Source organism: Sebastes umbrosus, chromosome 20, assembly GCF_015220745.1.
Source record: "Sebastes umbrosus isolate fSebUmb1 chromosome 20, fSebUmb1.pri, whole genome shotgun sequence".
Taxonomy (NCBI): Eukaryota; Metazoa; Chordata; class Actinopteri; order Perciformes; family Sebastidae; genus Sebastes; species Sebastes umbrosus.
Window position 1 is genome coordinate 25,403,367 of NC_051288.1, and position 23,227 is coordinate 25,426,593.

General features: G+C 39.0%; 1 protein-coding gene across 1 annotated transcript; it reads right to left on the reverse strand.

The window, feature by feature from the left end:
• Window positions 1–5,254: 5,254 nt before the first annotated feature.
• st6galnac (ST6 (alpha-N-acetyl-neuraminyl-2,3-beta-galactosyl-1,3)-N-acetylgalactosaminide alpha-2,6-sialyltransferase) lies at window positions 5,255–22,144 on the reverse strand. The gene is made up of 10 exons (XM_037754176.1): window positions 21,979–22,144; window positions 19,959–20,315; window positions 12,790–13,165; window positions 10,377–10,542; window positions 9,335–9,509; window positions 8,903–9,041; window positions 8,708–8,811; window positions 7,053–7,136; window positions 6,013–6,112; window positions 5,255–5,654 (listed from the first exon to the last, which is right to left on the reverse strand). Exons 2-10 carry the CDS (start codon window positions 20,105–20,107, stop codon window positions 5,484–5,486), a joined length of 1,464 nt encoding a protein of 487 aa, XP_037610104.1. The 5' UTR covers window positions 20,108–20,315; window positions 21,979–22,144; the 3' UTR covers window positions 5,255–5,483.
• Window positions 22,145–23,227: the final 1,083 nt, after the last annotated feature.

The following is a 23,227-nucleotide window of genomic DNA, read 5'->3' on the forward strand; positions in this document are numbered from 1 at the left end:
AGTCCAACTGTATTCATGTGTGATGATGTTAGTCCCCATAGGAGACATTTCATTGTAGTGAGACCTTTTTTTTTAAACTTGACCTCCCTGTATAAAATTACCTGTGGTGACCTCTAGGATAATCACAGCCTCATGAAACTTTACAGCCACAAACTAGAGACCTAGAGCATTCAGAGGATGGATGGCTTTCCTAGGTAGGTTGTCAATAAGGGGGTTACAGAACAGAAGTGCTCGCCATCCAATCGCCGAAAAAGGCAATTCTTGCAGAAATCTCCAAATTATCAAAAGTTTTTGAAACCAAATCACAGCATGTCTTTTTCTATGGTGTTCCTCAAGGTCTTGGTGTCTTAATGTGGTATTTTGGAGGGATATTGATAATTTTGTATCAATTCTCCAGTCGTAAAAAATGGTAAAACTTAGCACCAAATCTGTGTAACAAATGGTATCAACCCAAACATTACTGCAACAACTTATGAGACATAATAGAGCATGGGGATGACCATCATATACTTCATTCATAAAGTTCTAAACCCTTATACACATGATATACACCACTTCTATGTGGCATCTACTGTTGACCTGCTATCTCCCCCTAAAGACCCCCTGTACCCCCCTAAAAGAGACAAAAACAGCTCTATTGTGGGTCTCAAAGGGTTAATTTCCCCCTTCATTTTACAACTCACTCTTCATTGAGTATCCACACCTTTGTATTTCACCAGTTTTGATGGAAAACTTATGGAAAATAGGATCCCCATCATGCAAACTGATAACCTGTTCATAACCTAAATGCATCTCTTTATGTTCCAGTCTGAAAAAGGCCTCATCTTGCCAGTATACCAACTGCAGTATGTAATTGCAACGTACTGCTGCCAGACATTTTGGCAACGCTGCAATTCCTGACTCATGGCTCCGGTAACTCCCTACTGCAGCCCCCACCCCGACCACACCACAGCATGCACATCTGGCTCTACAGTATGTGTCTCCCTCCACTCCCTCAGAGCTCTCAGATATGCTGAAGATGGAGAAGAAGAAGCCGAGGAGGTCACGTGGTTAATCTGATGGTGAGAGTGTTACTACAGAGAGAGAGTGTGACAGATAAGAGGAGGAGGAAACAGAGAGGCCCTGCATACCAGATCTACCCTCCCTACACAACGCTCGTCTTTCTCTGAGGATCATCAGCTGAAGGAGTGTGAGGATTGTTTTCACTTCACTAAATGCTCGATCCTGACAGACTTTACTGTCTTTTAGAGGCTGTAGCAAGTTCAGCTCTAGAGCTACAGTCAAGGAAAACCTAATGAATCCATCGGTACCAACCATGTCATGCTAGCTTTTCGGGAAGGAGGTTAAATAACACCCAGGGAAAACTGTCATGTCCATTTTCAAAGGGGTCCCTTGACCTCTAACCTCCAGATATGTGAATGTAAATGGGTTCTATGGGTACCCACGAGTCTCCCCTTTACAGACATGCCCACTTTATGATAATCACACACATTACGCATTTTTGAATGCAGTATAAATGTGTTTTTTCGCCTATACTAAAATGATGTGTTTGAATATTTCTGCATACTGGGGTCCCTAAACAGTCTCTGAATTACATAAATTGGGTCTCACTGTAAAGCTGAGACTCTTGTGGATCCAATGAGCCCAACTGTATTCATGTGTGATGATGTTAGTCCCCATAGGAGACATTTAATTGTATTGAGAGCATTCAGAGGATGGATGGCTTTCCTAGATATAGATTAGACAATAAGGGGGTTTCTGAGCAGTTCACACAACAGAAGTGCTCGCCATCTAATCGCTGAAAAATACAATTCTTGCAGAAATCTCTAAATGTCAAATGTTTTTGATGATAATCTTCACAGTTCTGCATCTCAAATTAATCTTCAGGTTCCCAGCTTTCAGATGATGTACATCACTTCTATGTGACATCTACTGTTGACCTGCTATCTCCCCTTAAAGACCCCCTGGACCCTCCTAGAGAAGACAAAAACAGCTCTATTGTGGGTCTCAGAGGGTTAAACATCGGCTGTGTCCAAGGCAGTCAGCCAATGATTAACGCCTCGATCGGAGGGTTTGCCTGCTAAAATTATAGAGGTGGTGTTAGTAGCACACAGCTGCCATCTGAATACTTTTTCCCACGGAGGTACCAACAATAAACAGGCTCACAAACATAAATACCAGAACAATCTGTGTTCCTGCTTCCTGGTGGATCTTGTGACATAGTCAGCTGTCAGTGTGTCAGTGTGCTGACTTGACTATGACTTGCCCCAAACTGCATGTGATTATCATAAAGTGGGCATGTCTGTAAAGGGGAGACTCGTGGGTACCCATAGAACACATTTACATTCACTGATCTGGAGGTTAGAGGTCAAGGGACCCCTTTGAAAATGGGCCATTTCAGTTTTTCCTCGCCAAAATCAGTGCAAGTTATTTAACCTCCTTCATGAGAAGCTAGTATTCTTCAGACTTTTTTTGGACATTTTCAGACAGTTTTCAGGCTTCTTTGGGACTTTTTTTCGGAAATTTTTAAAAATAATTTGGATTTTTTGTTTTTTACATTTTCCAGACTTCATTTGGACATTTTTCAGACTTTTTTCTAATATTTTTTCAGATGTTTTCGGACATTTTAAAACATTTTTTGGACATTTTTCTGACTTTTTTTGGCCATGCTAGTTTTTCCTCGCCAAAATTTAGTGCAAGTTTGGGGCGTTATTTAACCTCCTTTGCGACAAGCTAGTATAACATGGTTGGTACCGATGGATTCATCAGTATTTCTGAGCCTAAACAACCTAAAAATAGCAAATTGCATTAATGCGTTAAAGAAATCAGTGGCGTTAAAACAAAATTGCGTTAAAGTGTTATTATCGCGTTAACTCTGACAGCCAAAGCTGAGTTTATAAGAAGTTGTTGATCTCTAAAGGACAACATGTTTGCTCCATTTAAACTGTATTTATTTAGTATTTGAAGCTTTATTCCACATATATAATGAATTGTAAATTGTCACAGCAGTTGATTTGATTTAATTAATAGGACCAATTGAACACTCCATTTTCCCTAAAATTAAATTACAACGTCCTTTCCAGAAAATCTTCCTAAGAATGTACAGTTAATTTCCGTGAAATTACACAAAACCACGGCAGCTGTAAGTTTCTGTGACCAACCAAGAAAGAATCACAAACCCTCTGAGATAAAAATCACAGTTTACTTTTATACCGATATTAAAATCAGGGTCAGAAATTGCACTATAAAGGTCTCCTCTTCCGCTGTTGCACTTTGTAAAAATACAATCCAGTACTTCAGATGACTGGATCACTTTGTCTGAATATGTATTGATTCGATGTTATACAAAAAAGTAAATGTTAAATACAAATATTCCCTGATTTGCAGTTTGTCTTTGGTTTCTATTCTCTTCCCCTCCGTCTCACACCTACAGTATGTTGTCATTGCTGTTAATACAGTAAGATATATCTTATTATTGAGCATGTGATGCTTCAGTCCAGTTTAATAAATGTTAAGGAGCGTTGACTCTTCATCGCGGCGGCTCAGAGAGGAGTCCAGGTGTGGCGGCAGATTCCACAAGACGACTCCAAAAAGGGTGAAAACGACACCGACTTCCTCGTTTCTTCCACCTCGGCCACAGTGCTTCATCCAAATTCACATTTAAAAAAACAAAACAAGGCACTGAAAGTCCAGTCGAGCCGACGCAGTGCTCTTATCATCATCATCAGTGTGGCACATTGTGAGAAACAAATAAAAGTACACTTGTGTGCTTGCATTAAGTCCCTTAAATTAAATACACTTCCAGGTTCACATGTCCTGTTACCTTCCACAGTAAACACACACAGACACTCTCGGAGAGAGAACATAATCTGGGTAAACGTCAGAATAGACCTTAGCCGCTGCCAGCAGCGCTCCGACCGTCTATTTAGGGCGAGGAGACGGGATATTTTAAGCGAGCAGCCAACTCAATTGCAGTCTTGTCCCACAGTAACAAGAACCCACTTTAACTGATTGTATGACGCGTTCTGATCTCATCCTAGTAAACATAGTTTTTGGTGATTTGCTAAATAATATGGGTGACTTTTCTTTCAACATTTCAAACTCTATTTAAGTTCGTAGCAGCTTGTGTCGACATTTTTAAATGTTTTCTGTGACCTAGCAGCTCTGTGAGGATTAAAGGTCAAGTTTAACGTTTGTTTTTGACTCTCGGGAAGTCCTAAAACTTTGTCAGAGGTGATAAAGTTTTAGGACTTCCCGGTCCCGAGAGTATTCCTCATTGCTTAGACATTATCCGATCAAATAAAAACGATAAAGCAATACACAGGTGACAGGTGATCGACCTTACTGACGATGACACTTCTAACTTCAGAGAGCACTTCAGTTGACCCATTTCCCAATCCCTTCTTCTTTGCATCTCTTAAAGGACCAGTGTGCAACAATTAGGGTGATCTTAGCAGAAATAAAATATAATATTAATAAGTATGTTTTCTTTAGTGTTTAATCAGCTGATAAGAATCATTGTGTTTCCGTTAGCTTAGAATGAGGCGTTTATATCTACATAGGGAGCGGGTCCTCTCCACAGAGCCGGCGGGCGTGTTTCTATAGTAGCCCAGAACGGACAAACCAAACACTAACTCTAGATACAGACATTCACGTGTTCCCGTCGGCCATCGTAGTTCTCCTACATGATTCGTTATTGTTATCTCAACCTGTTTCTGGCGCTGTACAGCGTCTATAATCTCTACTGTTTCCACCCGGACGACAGTACAGCTACACCAAATGTAGTTTGTAATGTTATGCTCACAACAAAGCGCAGTTTAAGCTCATGTTTGAGCTGCTTCTCAGTCTCCAGTAAGTTCCGGAGACAGACAAACTAACTACCTAACTAACATGTTCAGAGAATTTTTCTGCCTCCTCTTAACGCCCACAAAATACGTCATCATGTTTACTAACAGAAAAGAGAGCTATTGGACAAATTAAAATGTCGACCTGATGATGGGGCTAGATAAAAATAAAATCAGGATATCACCAAAGTCATTAAGATTCATCCTCTGATGAATATTTGTACTAAATTGAACGGCGATCCATCAAATAGTTGTTGAATTATTTCCGTCTGAGTCAAAGTGGACGACCAACATTGACTAAAATGTTTTTAACCAAAGTTAATGTGGTTTTAACGCGGATGTTTTTGGACCTATTTTGACCCGCAAATCACCAAAAAATGCTTTCTGGGCGAACGAATGTAGATTTTTTAAAATTAGAACAAATACTAAAACAAAAAATAAAACTAAATCTCCATGCTGAACCATCACAGAATCAGAATCCTTCATAAAAAGAAAACTTCTGCTACTTTTTTTTAGTTTTGCTCGGTTCAGAGTCACGACGACCAGCCAGGCAAGGAAGGTTGTCCATCTTTGGACTTCCTGTCACCATGCTGGCGACTCGTGTGCAGGATGACGACGTGATTTCTGGTCGACCTGAATTCAATCGCGCATGTAGAGTTGTACAAGGCCGGCCTGGTGCAGCTGCTGCCACAGCGTCATTTCCATACGCAGGTCGTGGTTGATGAAGAAGCCGACTTGGTGGTAGATGCTGTCGTAGTAGTGGTCGGAGTACTTCCTGTAGTCTGGGGTCATGAAGCCGTACGCACTCACCTTCATCAAAGAAAGAAACAGAGAAGCTACAGTCAGGATTAAAACACAGCATGTCATCTAAACTGTCATGTTTTGACTTGATCTCATTTCCATTCCCACCACACAAGTTTGAAAAACAGGTTTAGACAGTGGTGACATTGGATTCGAGAAAATCTGATGAGACACAGTTCAGGATAAATTCATGCTGTGCACAGAGCTGCATAATCAAGGCTACATCAGAGGTAGCCGACATGTGTTTACAAGGCCAACTGCTACGAGTCAAAACATTCTCATGCTATCAGACAAGTACAGCCTTGTACCGCAGTAAACTAACAGCTCAATGACAGTTATACTGCAAAACAGAAATGATGAATCCCACCTGGTCGCAGGTGTGCAGCGCAGCCAGCAGCATCACAGCACCTGTTGACGGACGGTAAATGTCCTTATATTTGGTTTTCAGAGCATTAGAACGAAGGAATCTGAAACAAAAAAAGAAGAAAGTCAGACAACACAACAGGTTAGGTTACAATAGGTTAAACATCTTTAAGTCTCAGCAATGAAATTTTGGATTTATGCTAAAATTTGCAGTGCTTTGCTTGATAAATATATATACCCAGTGTTATTACCCATATTGACATAAAACAATAATTACTAAATAATGTGATTTAAAGGTCCCATATTGTAAAAAGTGACATTTTCATGTCTTTTATATTATTAAGCAGGTTTAAGTTCTATATAAATACTGTGAAAGTATCGAAACACTTAATCCACAGAGAAACACACACAGCCCGTATTCAGAAACTGAGCTTTTGAAACAAGCCGTCAGGATTTCTGTCCATTTGTGATGTCACAAATATACAATTTTAAAGTTTTAAACGTAAACATTCTAAATGGGTCCCAGTTTATTTCCTGTTGCAGTGGATATGAATAACATCAGCTGACAGGAAGTAAACATGGACCCAAGCTGTTGCCTAGCAACGCAATTCCGTTGCAATTCCATTGAAATGCACTAAAACGGAGCATTTCAGACAGAGGGTGAATACAGGTATATTCAAGCAGATAGTATGAGGAAAATAAAGGTTTTTTTTAACATTACAGCATGTAAACATGTTCTAGTAGAAACACAAAATACAAGTATGAACCTGAAAATGAGCACGATATGGGACCTTTAATACTCTGATGCTTAAAATTAAGATTCATAGAGAATTATTTTTCTTTATTTGGGAGAATCAACAGTGAGCGTAGTTACAGGAACACCCTGATACGCTCCTCTTTTCCTCCTCTGTCACTGTGTGGGAACTTCCCACAGCAGCTCACTCCGGTTTCAGCCTTCGCTTCTCTTTTAATCTCATTTCCAACTATTTGAAATGTGATCTCTGCTCTCAGTCTGTTCGCTGCTCTGTGGAGAATTCAACTCACCTGTTTCTGAGGTAACGGATGAAATCCGGGTGGTACATCTTCAGCTTTTCTGTTGACACGTCCTCTCCAAAGTACTTGGATGGACTGTGGGATAAAAATATAACATTACTACAAAATAAAGTCTTTTGCATGCAGTACAAATGTGTTATTTTCGCCTATTCTAAAATGGTGTATGTAAATGAGCTCAACTGTATTCATGTGGGATGATGTTAGTCCCCATAGGAGACATTTCATTGTAGTGAGACCATTTTTGGAAACTTGATGTCACTGTATAAAATGACCTGTGGTGACCTCTAGGGTAATCACAGCCTCATGAAACTTTACAGCCACAAACTAGAGACCTAGAGCATTCAGAGGATGGATGTCTTTTTCTAGCTAGATTGACCATAAGGGGGTTTTCTGAGCAGTTTACATAACAGAAGTGCTCGCCATCCAATCACCCGAAAAATGCAATTATTGCAGAAATCTCCAAAATGTCAAAAGTTTTTGATCCCAAATCACAGCATGGCTTTTTCTATGGTGTTCCTCAAGGTCTTGGTGTATGTGGTATTTTGGAGTGATTATTGATAATTTTTTTATCAATTCTTCAGTGGTAAAAAATGGTTAAATTTAGCACCAAATCTCTAATGAATGTTATCAACACAAAATTGCTGCAACAACTTATAATTCATGTTTATTTCTGATTTATGACTAGAACAATTTGACACACAGTTCTGAGCTGCATCTCAAATTAATCTTCAGGTTCTCAGCTTTCAGATGATGTACACCACTTCTATGTGACGTCTACTGTTGACCTGCTATCTCCCCTTAAAAATCCCCTGGACTCCCCTGAAAGAGACAGAAACGGGTCTATTGTGGGTCTCAGAGGGTTAAAAGTTTATCAGAAAATACGGTTGGATAATAAATCATTGCCATGTGCTGTGCAATGACACATTCAATCTGAATGTAAATGCTTACTGTACATGCTATGGTTAGCATGGAGGCTGCTTTCTCTAGAAAGCCACAAGGGTTGCGACACTTGATGGGGTGTGAATATTGAAGTGGTAGAGATAAGACCGCGTGCCACAGTGAGGTTTGAACTGTTCTGTGTGTGAAGCAACAGCACTAACCACTAACCTGCTGTCTCACACAGCACAGCTGCTCTGTTTGTATCTGTACCAATCCAGGGGAACATGAATGAACCTAATTTCATGTCAACGCATCCAATGGTTGTTGAGATTTTTCACATTGTTATTTAATCATTTAAGAAATGTTGGCAGGTCCAAAATGAATGTTTTGTTTATCTCTGTGGAAGATATCAGACGCTTGGTTCCCACTTCTAACAAGGCTCGTGAACCAATGGTATGACAATGTTGGTATCTGTGTGTCATCAGCGATCAAGCTGCCAGTTAGTGTGGAGAAAAACTGGCTGAGGTTTGACGGTAAGTCACAGCTAACGTTGACTCAGCTAGTGCCAGCGTTCATTATTCATAACCTCATTCATTAGCTTACTTTGGTAACCGACGTCAGACAGACTGCAGATGGACCTGGCCTTTATTTACAAAGGACTATGGAGTGTTTAAAGTTTGTATGGATTTTCTAGTTGAACAAATAAAGAGCAACAGACCATGACATGATATTTATCATGGTTATGACAGTCTGTATGCGATGCTTACTCTTTGGCCTGCTCATGTCCTCTCTCCACCCGAGTGTGTGTCGCTGCAGCCTTCATCAGCAGGTAATCACGGTCGTGATCCGGCAGAAAAACGTATCGCGTTTCCTGTTGGAGAGCAGCAGAGTGTGAGGTGGTGACTCAAACCCGGTTCTGTTACAAGTTTAGTATCTTATGGAGGAAAGACTTTGGTCCTCACTTTAGACAGAGGGGGTCCTGTGTACCCGAGGCCGGCGTAGCTCCTCATGGAGTTCATCAGTGTGTTGGTGGAGAAGGTGTAGTGGGTGGTCCGAGACCCCACGTCCTGCTCAAAGCCTTTAATGATCGCCCCGTTGGTCCTGAAGATCACAGATGAAAACACACAAACATAATGAGAGAACAACATTAACATCCTGCACATAATCTGTCCTGTTTATTATCCTTTAATCCATCATATTTTCGTCAGAATTTAACTATTTAAAGACACACCAACTGGTTTTGGTAATGTGCCAGTATGAGTGCCCCAAATAATGAGTTCAAAGCCCATTCAGGCAAAAATTTTGATTTGTGTTATTGGGCCACATAAATGAAATTGACTGGACTTGAAGCTCTTTACGTAGGATGACTTGACGAGGTCAGAGTCAGTGAGTACCTGAAGACGTAGTGATGACCGTCGATCTCCTTCCCTTTCTTTGAATCTTTCAGTATCCCACCGTTCCCGATCACAGCACAGCGGATACACTTGGATCCATTGCTGCGATCCTTCCAGTCGTCCAACAGCCGCCAGTTAGCGGAAGAGTTGAGGACGGACAGAGTTTCCACCAACGCTGTTGACACAGAAAAACAGAAATCCTTAAATCATGAGGAAAATCATTTAGTTGCTGAACCACTGTTTTTTTTTCTTCTGTGTGTGACTATGTAATAGCATCCGCCCACAGATTCAGTTATTTGTGATTAGTCTGAAAGACAGAAAACCCCCCGGGGCTTCCTGTGTGGGCACACAGACAGGAAGCTGCAATTATCTCTGCACGATTAGCAACCGTGATGAGGCCCACATGACCTCAATCAGATCATCCTAAATACTTTCTGTCAGGATGTATTTGGAATGCAAACAGAGAGTACAGTATCAACTTCAGACGACCTTTGGTGACTATTATGAATTCATTTTGAGTTATACTGTCAGTACAAAAACACATGAAGGCACGACCTAAAAGAAGGTCATGTGTTCTCCACTTAATGTTAAATGAAAAACTCTTTTGATGCACATCCAGACACAAGAATATTCTAATCAATAACCAATTTAGAGCATTACAAAGTGAGTAACTGCCATCGGATTCTAACGGTACGTGTCCACAGGCTGCGTCCAGCCGGGCAATGCATTCTGGTAGCGTGACAAATGCCACGCTACCAGAATGCATTGCACGGCTGCTTACATAGACAGTGAATGGGAAGCGTGGAAAGTACGGAGGCTGTGGACATGTACCATAAGTGGTCCAGGTCCCAGTTTCACTGTGTGGGTTTTGGAATTTTGATAAACTGCTAATAAAAAATAAATAAATAAAACAATGAAAATGAAAAAAATTACAAAAAACAAATAAAATAAAATAATTTAAAAAAATGTAAAAACAAAAAAGGAAAATAAATAAATAAATAAATAAATATAAATATGAGGAAAAAATAGAACAAAAACTCACTCTTGTAATCGATCCCTCCCCAGCCGTGTGCTCCTGGGTACCGGCTCAGGCGCTGGTGCTGTTCACGAGTGACGTCTTCGGCCCACTGCAGGACTGGAATGTGCTTCAGAAATCCGTCGACAAATCCTGTTTTTGTGACCCGACTTCGGATATTGTCTGGGCAGTCCTGAGGGAGGCAGGTAACACAGTTATCGTTGTAATCAAACCACACTAAGGAAGTATTAAAGGGAACTTATCATGCTTTTTTGCTTTTCTCGGACAGAGGGTGAAAAGAGAAGTTGCAGCACATCCACTGTGAACAATAAAGCATGAAAACGTGTTCTAGTAGAAACCCAAAATACAAGTATGCACCTGAATATGAGCATACTAGGTCCTCTGTATATTTATGTCCCATGTGATCATCACAAAGCCATCAGCTTGAGCTCCACTTGGCAGGTTGCACAACCTGGAGATTAACCTCCAGACTCTCACTGGAGGCAATTATCGAGGAATTACAGGTCTGCTAAAGAACTACGCTTACAACGAGAGCTTTCATCCACCGACAGATGTATTCATTACGACATTTACATCCAATATAAAACCACATTCAAGCAGACAAGGAAGCATACACTCACATGCAAACGCATCAACGGCACTACTTTATCTGGTTAACGGAGTTATCTGCCCCTGGTTGTCTGATCATCGGTTCAACCTGGGTTCACTCTCCTCTTATGTAACAGCTCAAAGCCTAAACTGCAGCTTAACGGAGTTGATAGTTTTTACCAAGCCTAACATAGTTATGAATATTATATTATTATAAATGTTACACATTGTTCCTTTAACAGCTGTATTGTACAAAAGCACAGTGTGTGCATGGCAGGAAACTCACATCATGTTGATGCATTACTGTGCTAAACTCTTACAGAACTCTCTCGCTCCCAATGCTTTTTCATTTTATCCTGTGTGTGTTTTCTCATCCTTCAGTGGACCAACTGACAGCTCAACAAAAGAGATTCGGCGCTGACGATGACACATTCAGGGTGGGAGATGGAGAAAACGGAGCCGTGGCTTTATTTTCTATGAAGCGTTTACTGGAAACACAGTCCCACCCAGTGCAGCTGTGGCAGCCGCCCTATGACAGCATCTGATGGAAACCAGAAGAATCTGAAGTTGTGATGCAACACAGATGATCATGTGGCACCTCCATTGTTGTCCAAAAACTATTAACTATTGTCTTTCAGAGGCTGTAACAGGTTAATGTACAGTGAAGATACTGGTATCATATAAAACTATAAAACCTAATGAATCCACTGGTACCAAGCATGTCATGCTGGGTTGTTGGTAAAGAGACTAAATAACGCTCCAAAGTTGCGCTAAATTTTGGCGAGGAAAAACTGTTATGGCCCTTTTGAAAGGGGTCCTTTGACCTCTGACCTCCAGATATGTGAATGAAAATGGGTTATTTAGCCTCCTTCCCAACAAGCTAGTATGACATGGTTGGAACCAATGGATTCATTAGGTTTAGATGAGGTTCCTTAGGTTTTTACACAATACCTTTTAGTAGGTTAAATGTTTGGGTTTTTAGTCGTTTTATGGGATTTGTTGACAAAAAGAAAAATATGACATATCGCCAGGTTTCACAGTTGTGCGTGAGTAATATTTTTTCATGCACAGGCTTAGTAATTAAATATATAACCTGTGTGCTATGCAAGGCTTAGCCTGTCACTGTTTGTTATTGTTTTTACCAGGTCAAAACATGAGTCTGAAGTTCCAATTTTAGTGACGTAAATCTGACTCAAATCCAAGTCTCAAGTCTGCAGCTCTGATCTGTGCAGGTTTAGTTCACTGGAAGCGCTCCGGTATTAACGCTGGTCAGCAGCAGTTTCCCAACCTCGCCTACTTCAGCTTCAAATATGGCCGGTTTGTATCTGACAGAGCTAAAGGGGGAGACTTGTGCGTCGGTATCAGACACCATCTAATTTCATTGGATGCCAGTAGCTTCACTCTAGCTTTAAAACTGAGCCCGCTACAACCTAAGGCGTGGTCGTCCTTTAACCAGAAGGTCAGCGGTTGGATCCCCGGTTCCTACTGTCTACATGTCGTAGCGTCCTTGAGAGAGACACTGAACCTAAAGTAGTTCCCCCGGGCGCTTTACAGCCGCTAAAATGCTCAGGATGGGTTAAATGCAGAGGTCAACTACCTGTATGTATATGAGGAACGTAATAAAGTTTTTTTAAGTTGAACCTTGAGAGCCCTATCAGAAACACATTGCTGGTACTGTAGTATCCAAAACAACAGCAATTTGACGCAGGAACAGGACAGAAATCAAATCTAATTAAACAAAATAAAAACTATGAAGTCAGAATGAAAGCTGCTATAATCATATAAACAGTGGACACATACTGTCGGGGCTTGACTATACAAGCAAACTCACTGTTTGTGGTGGGATGTCTTCGCTCATGTAAGTGTCTCCGATGAAGGGAGGCTCTGTTGGTCCGGCTGCCTGCGTGGGCTGCTGGCGGTTCAGCTTGGGGCCTTTGGTACTGGTCCTGGTCCTGGTTTTATCCACGCCATCAGACCTAGAACTGGACTTTGAGACATCCGGGGCCTTGTTCTCGGCTGCTGCTGCTGCTGGTTTGTGTTCATCGGCTGTGGGTGGTTGAGTCTTTAAAGTGGGAGCCTGTGTGGTGTGTTGATGCAGAGCTGCTCCAGAGGAAGGCTCTGGGTGAAAGGTGGACTCAGGGGCCGGACGGGGCCACCCGTCCCCGTCGCTCTGTCGGTCAAGAGGCTCCACGGAGTCTCGTGAGCCGCTGTGGAGGACAGAAACAAGATTTGGCGGTGAGCCCGGCAGGTCGCTGCTGGAAATAAATCATCTGAACAACCCCCTCCTCTCCTCCTCTGTCTCTCTCCCCTTACTAACAAGAAGTTTATTCAAGTGTGCTGTTAGTACAGTATACTTCTTTTAAACTTAAAATAAGAGAGTATACATTCAGATTACTTTTTATGTACTTATCAGAGACAAACAGTGACAAACAGTGTCCTTGGCTTCTACCAACAAGTATACAGAAAAGTCTGTGTGTACTTGGCAAGTATACAGAAAAGTCTAAGAGTACTTGGCTTATACCAACAAGTATACAGAAAAGTATAAGTGTACTTGTCAAGTATACAGAAAAGTCCAAGTATACCTGGCTTATACTGAAAAGTATACAGAAAAGTATAAGTGTACTTGTCAAGTATACAGAAAAGTCCAAGTATACCTGACTTATACTGAAAAGTATACAGAAAAGTATTAGCATATTTGGTACTATAAGTTCACTTAACAAAACTTACAGGTACACTTGCAGTAAAAACTATTAAATAAACTAGTAGTTTACTGAGAGTATACTTTAAAGTGTACTTTCATAAACTAAAAAAATGGGCTACAAAATATATAAACTAACTGTATACCTACAAGTTCACTTGTAGTATAGTTCATATTATAGTTGCAGTACAAAATACAACTTGGATATAAACTAGTTGTGTACTCAAAGTTTAGTATACTTAAAAGTATGCTCGTATAAACTAAAAGGTTTGGCCAATTTAGTCCCAAGAAGTATTTAAGTAGAACACTTACAAGTATACTACTAGTACACTGATATTAGTATACTTATTACATAAAGTATACTTGGGAATATACTTAAAGTATACTTAAGTTTACTTAATAAAATAAAGTTGAAGTATAGTATAGTTTATGTATAGTTTATTTGTGTTGTTGATGAGAGTACGATGAGAAAATCGACACCACTGAGAGGGTGTTATCCGGGGAAACTTTGGGTTGTTGGCCGACACAGATAAGACCAACAGTGAGGTTACACCCTTTAGAAGACTGGAGTGACCTACAAGTAGAGAGTTCACTCAAGGTTAAATACTTTGAGTTTTGGTGTTAAAAAATTCTAATCTCCACCACTGAAAAGAAAAAGAAAAGAACAGATGATTAACTGATTAATAATATTATTATTATTATTATTATTATTAATACTATTATTATTATATTGCTATTATTATATTATTGCTATTATTATTATTATTATTATTAATAATAATTGGGTTTTAATTTCCATTTTATGCTATGTATTCTATGTCATCTTATTTTTTTTATATTGTTATCTTATTTTATAATTTATAATATGTTTTTCGGTTTATTTTATTATGACAGGCACATAAAAATAACCAAAGTAAGATTTATTTAACTGTTGACAGAGCATGTCTGTGGCTAAGAACTGCTAGGGGTAAATGGGTTTTATTGTGTAATTTGGGTGAACCAACCCTTTAATTAATTTAATAACGTTCCACACAATAACACATTATGAGAAAATGGGAGGATCTGAAGTTTATTTTGCAAAATAAGTTGATTTATGACTCACACTGCATAACTGGGTATTGCAGTCATGAAGACGAGGGCGGAGGCTGAATTATATCTGAGACATTAAATGTTTTCTCTACTAACTCCAAGGTTGTTTTTTTTCCAAAGCTTTCAAACTTCCTCTCTCCAGCAGATGGAGAGTGTTAGTTGCCATGGAGATAGCTTATCACATGACCTGAGTGAGTATGGGACTTGTACTCTATATGGTCAAAGAGTAAAGAAGCAAAGAGACGAAACTCAGCCGCTGGCCGCCATTTTGGACTGAAAAATGCTGATTATATTTATAATATTTTATCGTTCAACTCAGGTCATTTCAGTAGAATATAATTTAGTTTTACTTTTTATACAGCACTTTGTAGGCGGACGTTTTACTGGCGTCCGGTAGTCGCCTATTTGGTTTATTCCGACAAGTACATGTATACAGAAAAGTCTAAGTGTACTTGGCTTATACCAACAAGTATACAGAAAAGTCTAAGTGTACTTGGCTTATACCGACAAGTATACAGAAAAGTCTAAGAGTACTTGGCTTATACCGACAAGTATACAGAAAAGTCTAAGTGTACTTGGCTTACACCGACAAGTATACAGAAAAGTCTAAGAGTACTTGGCTTACACCGACAAGTATACAGAAAAGTCTAAGAGTACTTGGCTTATACCGACAAGTATACAGAAAAGTCCAAGTGTACTTGGCTTACACCGACAAGTATACAGAAAAGTCTAAGAGTACTTGGCTTACACCGACAAGTATACAGAAAAGTCTAAGAGTACTTGGCTTATACCGACAAGTATACAGAAAAGTCTAAGTGTACTTGGCTTACACCGACAAGTATACAGAAAAGTCTAAGAGTACTTGGCTTATACCGACAAGTATACAGAAAAGTCTAAGTGTACTTGGCTTACACCGACAAGTATACAGAAAAGTCTAAGAGTACTTGGCTTACACCGACAAGTATACAGAAAAGTCTAAGAGTACTTGGCTTATACCGACAGGTATACAGAAAAGTCTAAGTGTACTTGGCTTACACCGACAAGTATACAGAAAAGTCTAAGAGTACTTGGCTTACACCGACAAGTATACAGAAAAGTCTAAGTGTACTTGGTTTATACCAACAAGTATACAGAAAAGTCTAAGTGTACTTGGCTTATACCAGCAAGTATACAGAAAAGTTTAAGTGTACTTGGCAAGTATTCATTAATAATCTTTGCCCCTAGTGTCCTAGTGTCCTCGTGTCCCGCTGGATTTAGCATTACAGACATGACCTCTGACTATATGTGTAACAATTTAACCATAAATTCACAGATTGATCGTACGCGGTCCAGACATGTACTCTGTTTTGAGTCCAGAGCTCTCGAGGTCATCTTCTCTCCAGCAGATGGATTGTTAGTTGCCATGGAGATAGCTTATCACATGACCTTGGTTAGTATGGGACTTGTATATGGGGGGAGGACGTTAACAAAGAAGGAGAAGCAGCTGAAGGTTCCTCATAAAAGCTAGAAAGTGGACTTTGAGTTAAGATGTTGTTGTTGCTTATTTTGTTAAATACTTCATAGAGATAAATCCTGAGACAGGACGGACGGCTGCAGCAGGTAACAACCACCACGGCACTTATTTTCACCCTGACTGACTCTCTGTTATTGACCTGACATACCAGATGATGTCACTGGGCTCTAAGTAAACCTCATAAAGGCCCCGTTAGTTAACGAAACACGAATGCAATAAAAACCGCTGAATTAAAGAGTAACTGGAACTTTGTTAATGTTCAACAAAGATCAAAGATCAACTGCAGGAAAGTCGGTGAAACGCAGCCGGTTTGTGTTTCATAAAGTCACCTGGAACCAGTTTGTAGAGATGAAGAGAAGAAGATGAATTTAAAACATGTGTCCTAGTTTTTCATTTATTGAATAAAGCTTTATTTACTTCATGAATAAGGCATTAAACTGTATTATCATTGCATGTAGTACAAGTACAACAAAATGCAGTTTTGCATGTAACCAGACTAGTAAAGTGCTGATTAAGCCAATATGTACAAATGAGGATACATGTGCTGTATATAAATAGACATATACATATATACAGATTGCAGTTAAGGTGCAAAGAATAGATTATGTTATATTCTTATGAATAAGAGAAATATTGTATAAAACATGTTGTATAAGAGTATTATAAAGAGGTGGAGTTATATTTATATCTATACACACAGAGGTCATATATATATATATATATATGAGCTATATGCATATGGGATTAAGTGAATATATATAAGATGAATATTAGAGAATAGGTTTTATATATACAGGAGAGGTTTGTACAGATTGTGTTATTCCATGTTTTAAGGGATAAAAGATAAAGAGTTAATGGTTTTATTTCATTCTTTTGGGGGGTAATTATTGTGATGAAAAAATACTATCGATTAAACACTATTATTAAAAATAATAATTCAATTTCTTCTGTTTATTTCCGCCTATTGTTTCAATTTTTTATATTTTTTTCAACTAAAAAATACATATTAAAACTAGGTCTGTCAAAGTTAATGCCATCATAACTAATTTCTTAAACGCATTAACACAATATTTTAGTCATTGTAGAGGACTCAGTTTTAAAGCTAGAGTGAAGATACTGGTATCATATGAAACTAGTAAACCTGATGAATCCATCGGTACCAACCATGTCATACTAGCTTGTCGTGAAGGAGGTTAAATAACGCTCCAAACTTACACTAAATTTTGACGAGGAAAAACTGGCATGGCCATTTTTAAAGGCGTCCCTTGACCTCTAACCTCCAGATCAGTGAATGTAAATGGGTTCTATGGGTACCCACGAGTCTCCCCTTTACAGACATGCCCACTTTATGATAATCACATGCAGTTTTTGTGTTGTTAATTGATTTCCAATAATAAATATATACATACATTTGCATAAAGCAGCATATTTGTCCACTCCCATGTTGATTAAGAGTATTAAATAGTTGACAAATCTCCCTTTAAGGTACATTTTGAACAAATAATATTATATTATATATATGAATATTGCATCTCTATCTTTATTTTCTAAATGCAATCGGCTTCACGGAGGTCTCCTACATGCAGACGGAGCTACAGCAGGAAGTGAAGAGGACACTCACAACCTCTTTTCAGGAGTTTAAATTAAAGAACAGCTCTTAAAATGAGAGACCAGCGAGCTCCACGCGCCCCAAACGTAGCATTTAGTGTCTGAAACAGACCTTTGAGAAACAGCCATTTCTCTCTGGCATTTTATCTGGGTTCTGCTGGCTCTTAAAGCTGGAGCGCCGCCCGTTACAACGAGGCTTACATTTCACATACGCGTGTAAGAGACCACCTCCGAGTGAAACAGTAACTCCGGGGGCTTTTTTCATTAGTGCAGCCGGAGCGCTGTGTGGCTCCTTTGTTGAAACCACAATGACACAACTAGAGGGGGAATAAGTGCTGGTTACAAAAAAAAAAAAACGCATGGAACTTTTCATACCACTCATGATCTAAAAGTTTAACCCTTTAACTCCATTTTACTGCTGAATCTGACCTCAATTCTAAACCGGCCTGATCTCCTCATCGGTCCATGATTGAGGCGATTTAAACAACATGAACACGGTTCTATGACAGTGAAACATGTTGTGTTTTTGTGTTGGCTTTGATTTGATTTCAAATTAAATAATGACGATTTCTCACTACGAGTGTCGGAGTTCTACATGAACAGATAATTTTATGGTTATATCCCATAAAACATGTTTTTGTGTTTTTTTTCTGAGCTCCTTCGCTGGTTTTAAGTGGCTCCGTTAGGAAAAGATGATATCACCTGCACCAATCAGGATTAAGTAAAAGCAAAGAACATATATTGATAAGAAGTAGGGCTGTCAATCGATTAAAATATTTAATCACGATTAAACGCATGATTGTCGATAGTTAATCGTGATTAATGGCACATTTTTTATCCATTCTAAATGTCCCTTAAAAAGGAGATTTGTCAAGTATTTAACACTCTTATCAACATGGGAGTGGACAAATATGCTGCTTTATGCAAATGTATGTATATATTTATTATTGGAAATCAATTAACAACACAAATCAATGACAGATATTGTCTAGAAACCCTCACAGGTACTGCATTTAGCATAAAACAATATGCTCAGATCATAACATGGCAAACTGCAGCCCAACAGGCAACAACAGCTGTCAGTGTGTCAGTGTGACAGTTTAATATGACTTGACCCAACCTGCATGTGATTATCATAAAGTGGGCATGTCACTTGTAGTTTCTGAAGTCTCAGCAGACGCTGCGTATCCTCTTTGCACTGCAGACAGTTTCACTTTCTGCTTGTTTTGTGGTTATTATTTCCTTTAGCAGATGAAACACACGACGTGTTGAACGTGGCCAGTAATGTGAAATAAGAAAGACTCCCTAATTACCTTCCTGATTCACTGTCATGTCATGCAGTTCACTGTCATGCAGTTTTTTTTTAAAGGAATATGTATAAAAATAATAAAAGTTTGACACAGTTCACTTAAAAATAAAACGTCCTCAAACTAGACCGACAGCCGACCGTCAGCTTGGTGTGTCAGGACCTTAAGGTATAGGTCATATAGGCGGTCGCCTAGGGCGTCACCTTCTGGGGGGCGCTGGTCGCCCTCTAGAAAATAAGTAAATAAATAAATAAATAAATAAATAAATAGGTAAGTAAGTAAGTAAGTAAGTAAATAAATAAATAAATAAATAAATAAATAAATAAATAAATAGGTAAGTAAGTAAGTAAGTAAATAAATAAATAAATAAATAAATAAATAAATAAATAAATAAATGCCTGTGGGCGCCCTTCCCCATTTTCTGCATTAAGGTAACAAATGAACAAATAAATAAATAAATAGAGAAAGAAATACACTTTTCAGCCCTGTAACTCTCTTTCTCACTTGTTCGTGAACTGTAGTGAAACTGAGGAAACATTTTTTTTGACATCAACATCAGGGACCAGTTGATTATTTATATTCTAATAAATAGAGTTATTAATGAAGATACAATTATATATTTGTGTCTTAAAACCATTGTGATGTCTGATTGTTGTGGTTTACGTGGCTGGAGTTAGGGTTTTGGGGGGTTGACCCCTGACCTTAGAGCGTCTAGAGCCGGCCCTGACCATCACCGACTGTCACCTCCACTAAATCAGTACAGGTGTACTTCGTCCTTGACTCACCTGCTCGGTCCCTGCGTGAAGCCGTGGAAATGTCTCAGTGGCACCATGGGCCAGGACAGAGACCTCTCCAGGTTCAAACACAGGACGTAGACGCCCAGCAGCGAGAAGACGGTCACCGCGCCGAGCACCAGCCTCCTCTGGAACGCCATCCCCGTCAAGGAGCGTGTGGCGGCGGCCGGCGGGCTGTGCGTGCGTGCCCTGCCCTCCTCTCCGCCCGGAGGAACATGAGGAGGCGGAGGACGGAGGCTGAGGAGAGGATGCTGTCCGGGTCAGGGGTTTATTTGGTGACGGTGACGGCGGGGATTTAATTATCCCACAATAGGATCTGGGCTCCACTCTGGGCTTCTCTCAGCACAACTACAGAGGAGGGAGACACAAAGAGAGAGCTGGAACCACAGCAAAGGCTTCATCTTTCAACAGAAATAATTAGGGATGCACTGATACCGATACCGGATCAGATATTGGGCCGATACTGACTCAAATAGCTGAATCAGGTATCAGTCACAATGGATCTAATCTATTCAATTCAATTCTATGTTTATATACTATTTACATTATATACTGGAATTGTAATTCCTGTTTAAATTTTGACCAGGTTTTTGCTGCATTAAAAAGGTTTGTAATTCCTGTTAATATTAAAGATTTTTTACTAAGTTGCTGGTGTACAATTTATTATTTTAATAATAAATAAAGATTCTATTAATTTTAAAGATTTTTTAACCAAGTTAGTGGTGTACCATTTATTATTATAATAATAATAATAAATACAAATTCTATTAAATTTAAAGATTTTTTTACCAAGTAGCTGGTGTGTGATTTATCATTTTAATAATAAATACAAATTTGATTAATTTTAAAAGATCTTTTTCCAAGTTGCTGGTGTACGATTTATTATTTTAATAATAAATACAAAATTGTATTAATTTTAAAGATTTTTACCAAGTTGCTGGTGAAGAGTTATTATTTTCATAATAAATAGAAATTAAATTTGTATAAATTAAATACAAAAAAATTATTTATTTGTTACATTTTGTTTTCTAAAGTTAAGAAAACAATGTTAAAGTAAAGCCTGATGTTGCCTTACACATAAAAGAACAGTGACTTCCGCACAGTGAGGCTTACAGCTTATTAATTCAACACTGGTATCGTATTGATATCGGCCAAAGCCCAGGTATCTGAGCTGTATCGGGACTTTAAAAGTGAGATCGGTGCATCCCTAGAAATAATCCCTTTTTAATGAAACCTTTCCTCGTGCTCCCGGACACAAAGTGCACAATGTTCATCTCTATGTCCTCTCTGCTCTCACTGTTCTGTAACTGCACATAACAGTGAAGAGTCACACAGACTGAGAGGAGCTGAAGAGGAAACATTTCTTACCCAAAGCTAACTGAAGTGACAAAAAACAGAAAGTCATTTGCAGTTGATGTGTGACAACAATTGCTGGAAGCAGCAGCCTTTATTTCACCGGAAACGTGTGGCCTTTTGTGGTCAACTGAATGCTGCAAAGATGTGTTGTGTGGGCAGAAGTTGTAGACATTAACATAGACTCTGAGCACCCCCTCCTCTTCACTTCTCACCTCTTTGTATGAGTAATGAACACAGCCAGAGGCCGGGCTCACACATCTGCTCTCTAAACTTCCCTCCAGTCCTGAGCTGCTTTTTTAAATCCACAAATAATAAGAGCAACTGATGACAATGTGAGAGACCCAGAGTCCCAGACTGGCACTCCTGGCTCAGCCTATAAATGGGGGAATGGAAAGAATGTGTTGCAGTGATCCAGTGATAAACTCTGCTCTCTGATAACACACATAACAGGACACATCAGGACGGGACATATGAGAGATTTCTACTTTAAATAGATGTCCTGTCTGAGAAAGAGAGTCAGAGCAGACTGGAAGAAGAGAAACACTGTGACAAACCATGACTCAATGTCTCTTCCTTCTTCTCAGAGACGACTAGTCACAGTGAAGTGAAACAAAAGCTCCTCAGATAGAAGAGAGAGAATAAAAAGTGCTCTCACCGGTAGCAGATCTTCTGTGCTGTGTGGATCAGATGGTCATAATGGAGACATATTCCTGTGAGTGAGCTGGGAGCTCTGCTGCTCATCTAGTGTGGAGCTGCTGCACTGCCAGCCTCGGCTCTGGATGGGCGGGACCATTGTGAAATGAGCAACAGCTGCTGGCAAATGGTCAACCCCCTCAACTCCACTCTGCTCTGCTCAGCTCTGCTGCACTGCAAGAGAGGAAGAGAGAGAGAAAGAGAGAAGGAAGAAGAAGCCCACTGACGCCTGCAGCTCAACTTTAAGTTTAGGACAAGAAAAATGTAAAGTTATGAGCTAAAAATGGATGCAGAAAGGACATGAAACATTCAATTTGCAGCTTGTAACTTCACATTTTTCTTGTTATAAACTTGAAATTGAATGTTTCATGTCCTCTTTGCATCCATTTTTAGCTTGGAACTTCACATTTTTAGCTTGTAACTACATTTTTCTTGTTATAAAGTTGAAATTGAACATTTCATGTCCTTTTTGCATCAATTTTTAGCTTGTAACTCTACATTTTTCTCGTTATAACCTTAAAGTTGAAACTTTTATGTCCTTTTTGCATACATTTTTGGCTTGTAACTTTATATTTTTCTTGTTATAAACTTGAAATTGAACGTTTCGTGTCCTTTTTGCATCCATTTCTAGCTTGTAATTTTATATTTTTCTCTTTATAAACTTAAAGTTAAATGTTTTGTGTCCTTTTTTAATCCATTTTTAGCTTGTAACTCTACATTTTTCTTGTTATGACCTTAAAGTTGAATGTTTTATGTCCTTTTTGTATAAATTTTTGGCTTGTAACTTTACATTTTTCCTGTTACAAGCTTGAAATTAAACGTTTCATGTCATTTTTGCATCCATTTTTGCATAGCCTGTAACTTCACATTTTTCTTGTTATAAACTTAAAGTTGAACGTTTCATGTCCTTTCTGCATCCACTTTTAGCTTGTAACTCTACATTTTCTCGTTATAACCTTAAAATTGAACGTTTTTTGTCCTCTTTGCATCCATTTTTAGCTTTTACCTTTACACTTTTCTCGTTATGAGTTTGAAATTGAATGTTTCATGTCCTTTCTGCATCCATTTTTAGCTTGTAACTCTACATTTTTCTCGTTATAACCTTAAAGTTGAACATTTCACGTCCTTTTTGCATCCACTTTTAGCTTGTAATTTTTATAATTAATGCAATCTAATGCATGCAATCCAAAATGAATTCATACATATATATG

Bases quoted from the DNA above. Each gene is read 5' to 3' on its own strand.
- st6galnac (XM_037754176.1), bottom strand. From the start codon at position 20,107: ATGGCGTTCCAGAGGAGGCTGGTGCTCGGCGCGGTGACCGTCTTCTCG. The intron at 9,510-10,376 runs GTGAGTTTTTGT...CTGTGTCAACAG, and splicing joins GGGAGGGATCGATTACAAGA to CGTTGGTGGAAACTCTGTCC. The intron at 9,042-9,334 runs GTACTCACTGAC...TGTGATCTTCAG, and splicing joins GGTCATCACTACGTCTTCAG to GACCAACGGGGCGATCATTA.